We start from the raw sequence: 2,609 nt of genomic DNA on the forward strand, positions 1-2,609 counted from the left end.
ACACCGTAAGCACGTTCAATAACATTTCTGAGTTGGGCATGTGCATGATTAAACCTTTCTTCTTTTAGTCAAAGCACGTCGACGTCGAAAATCTGCCAACCAATACCTTGTGTTACGATATGGAGCCAAAAATCCACGAGCATTGGCGTACGCAGCATCACAAAGATAATATTTATCTGAAAAACCACCCACATCAATCATATAATATACAAATAAAAAAAACAAATAACAAATTGAGAATGGTTTATACCTTGTGGTGGAAAGGGAAAACCGGATCTTGGATTAAAAGCAACTTCCCTAAGTATTCTAGAATCATGCGCTATACCTTCCCATCCAACCCAAACAAAAGTGAATATCATGTTGAAATCACAAATTCCTAGAACATTTTGATAGCATCGACCGCCTCCTCTTCCCCTGTAAGCAGTTTGATGACTAGCTGGCACAATTGCATGTATAAGGGTACCTTCTAGAGCACCTATTGCACCCTTCATTAATAGAAAAAAAGATTAAATACATTATATGTGTGTGTGTGTGTTTATATAAAACTTTAAAACATCAATAATAAGTCTTACCGGAAATATTTCTCTCAAACGTCTTTGATGACTCGACGTATTTGAAGTTGTATCAGAAGTTGTTGGCACCACTATTTCTCTTGCGAATTCCATCATGCCCAGTAAAACTTCATGGAAACAAACATGAACAGTTCTTGTGGAGCGTTGAAATCTACGTTTAATCACTATGTAACGCTCGTTATGGCCGATCATCGTCAAAAACATTGCCATTTTCTCTTCTACACTAACATGTCTACTATCTTTCACCCAATTTCTTTGTCTAAAATGATTGCATAACAGTATATACGCTTCACGTGAGAGGCGCATCAACTCTTGACATTGCGTACTAGGTCCRGTTAATAGCTCTTGGGTGTACGCATATCCGCTCAGTGCAGAAGTATTATCAGGCATTCTTTCTATTCTTTCCAAAACATTTCTTCGCCGTTTTACATATATATATATATATATATATATATATATTAGGACTACGATCATCATTTCTTTCTCAAAAGTCAACATATCTATTCAAATAAAAAGGCATTATAAATCCAAACAAAACATTATATGTTATAAATCCAAAACCAACATTTATCATAAATCAATAGCCACATACATATCATAAATCCAAAAAACATCATATGTCCAACAAAATGTGGCACCAAATTGTCATCCAAAAAAACTCACAACTTAGCACACAAAAGTTCTAAAAATGTTGTACTTCACAAAAGTTCTAAAAACGTGGCACCAATCTTTACTGATATCCTTGCTTTGCCCCAACTGTCCTCACCCATTCTCTTGCAATTTCAGACGGTATTGTCATCCAAGCTTCTCTGTTACGGTTGTCCGTAAGAAGTGAAAAGGCAATACGGTACAACAGATCATCTTTTGCCCACCCAAGCTCGTTCAATTTTTTTAGGCATGACTCATAACTAAAAAGTTCAGGGTTCCCATATTTCGATGCCATAGTATCTAAAATTTGTATAAGCTTTTCATCAAGCTCCGAAGTCGTTGCCATAGTCTTTTTACGCTTCTGTTTCTGAACCGGAGCACGGGATGAAACGGGTGTTGAAGACACAGGAGCTTGATCACTTGAGATGTTGATCTCTTCCTCAATGACAACAAAAGGCTCGGTAGTTGGCAAAGGGTCTTTTGACGACGATCCATGGCCTCCAATACCCGTGGACATACCACCCTCAAATAATCGAGCACACAGGTCGGGATATGGAAGACTTGTAGTCCTCAATGATTCGACATACCTATTGGTCTGTGTTAAAGAAACATATATAAATATACAAACAAAATAAAAAAAATCGAGATAAAACAAGATCTAAAGTTAGAAAACGACCTCTATCTCCAAGTCCCATTCCTCGGGGGTCAAGTTAAACGTGTTTGTTGAAGGGTCATAAACGTTGCCGGTTTTGTTTTTTAATTTCAACCAAGCACCATATTTTCCTTTCAAGTAGTCAAAATGGTTCCGCATTTGCTTTCGATCGACCACAAAATTATGTGTGCTTTTCAAAGTATCGGCAACTTTTTTCCACGAAAGTGCCTTCAAGCTAGCACCCTCTTTTCCATTTAACCCAACCTCTAGAATACAACTTTCTAAAAAGGTTTTGACAATGTTGGGATCCTTCCAACTAATCCTAACCCTTTTTTGTTGTTAGGTTTCACCCGTTTGTTCCATACCTATAACGAACATTCGAGCTATGTATTAAACAATTGCTCAATCAACAACAGCCGCAAACACAAAAGCAGCTATGTAATTTCAGAACAAAAAATGAGAACCCAAAAATGGCAAACAGCAGCTATGGTAGCAACAAATATTAACAGGTAAGCAAATATTAACAGTCCCCATTGTGTAAAACAATATCCTACAAAAGCAAGGTAAAAACTAAAACAGCAGCTATGTATTAACAGGTATGGTGATTTACAACAGAAACATTAACAGGTCTGGTGATCCTAAAACAGCAGTCCCCATTGTGTAAGCAAATACCTTAAGGAAACAGAAACATTAACAGGTCTGGATGGTAAGCAAACAACGATTTACAGCAGCAAACA

The 2,609-nt window shown here is 37.1% G+C and overlaps 1 protein-coding gene across 1 annotated transcript; it reads right to left on the bottom strand.

Moving 5' to 3' along the window:
• Positions 1-1,302: 1,302 nt before the first annotated feature.
• On the bottom strand, positions 1,303-2,031 carry LOC112509097 (L10-interacting MYB domain-containing protein-like). The gene is made up of 2 exons (XM_025113967.1): positions 1,897-2,031; positions 1,303-1,815 (listed from the first exon to the last, which is right to left on the bottom strand). The coding sequence occupies exons 1-2, from the start codon at positions 2,029-2,031 to the stop codon at positions 1,303-1,305; spliced, it is 648 nt and encodes a 215-aa protein (XP_024969735.1).
• Positions 2,032-2,609: the final 578 nt, after the last annotated feature.

The sequence above is a fragment of the Cynara cardunculus genome (assembly GCF_001531365.2).
Source record: "Cynara cardunculus var. scolymus isolate 2C chromosome LG 3, CcrdV1, whole genome shotgun sequence".
Taxonomy (NCBI): Eukaryota; Viridiplantae; Streptophyta; class Magnoliopsida; order Asterales; family Asteraceae; genus Cynara; species Cynara cardunculus.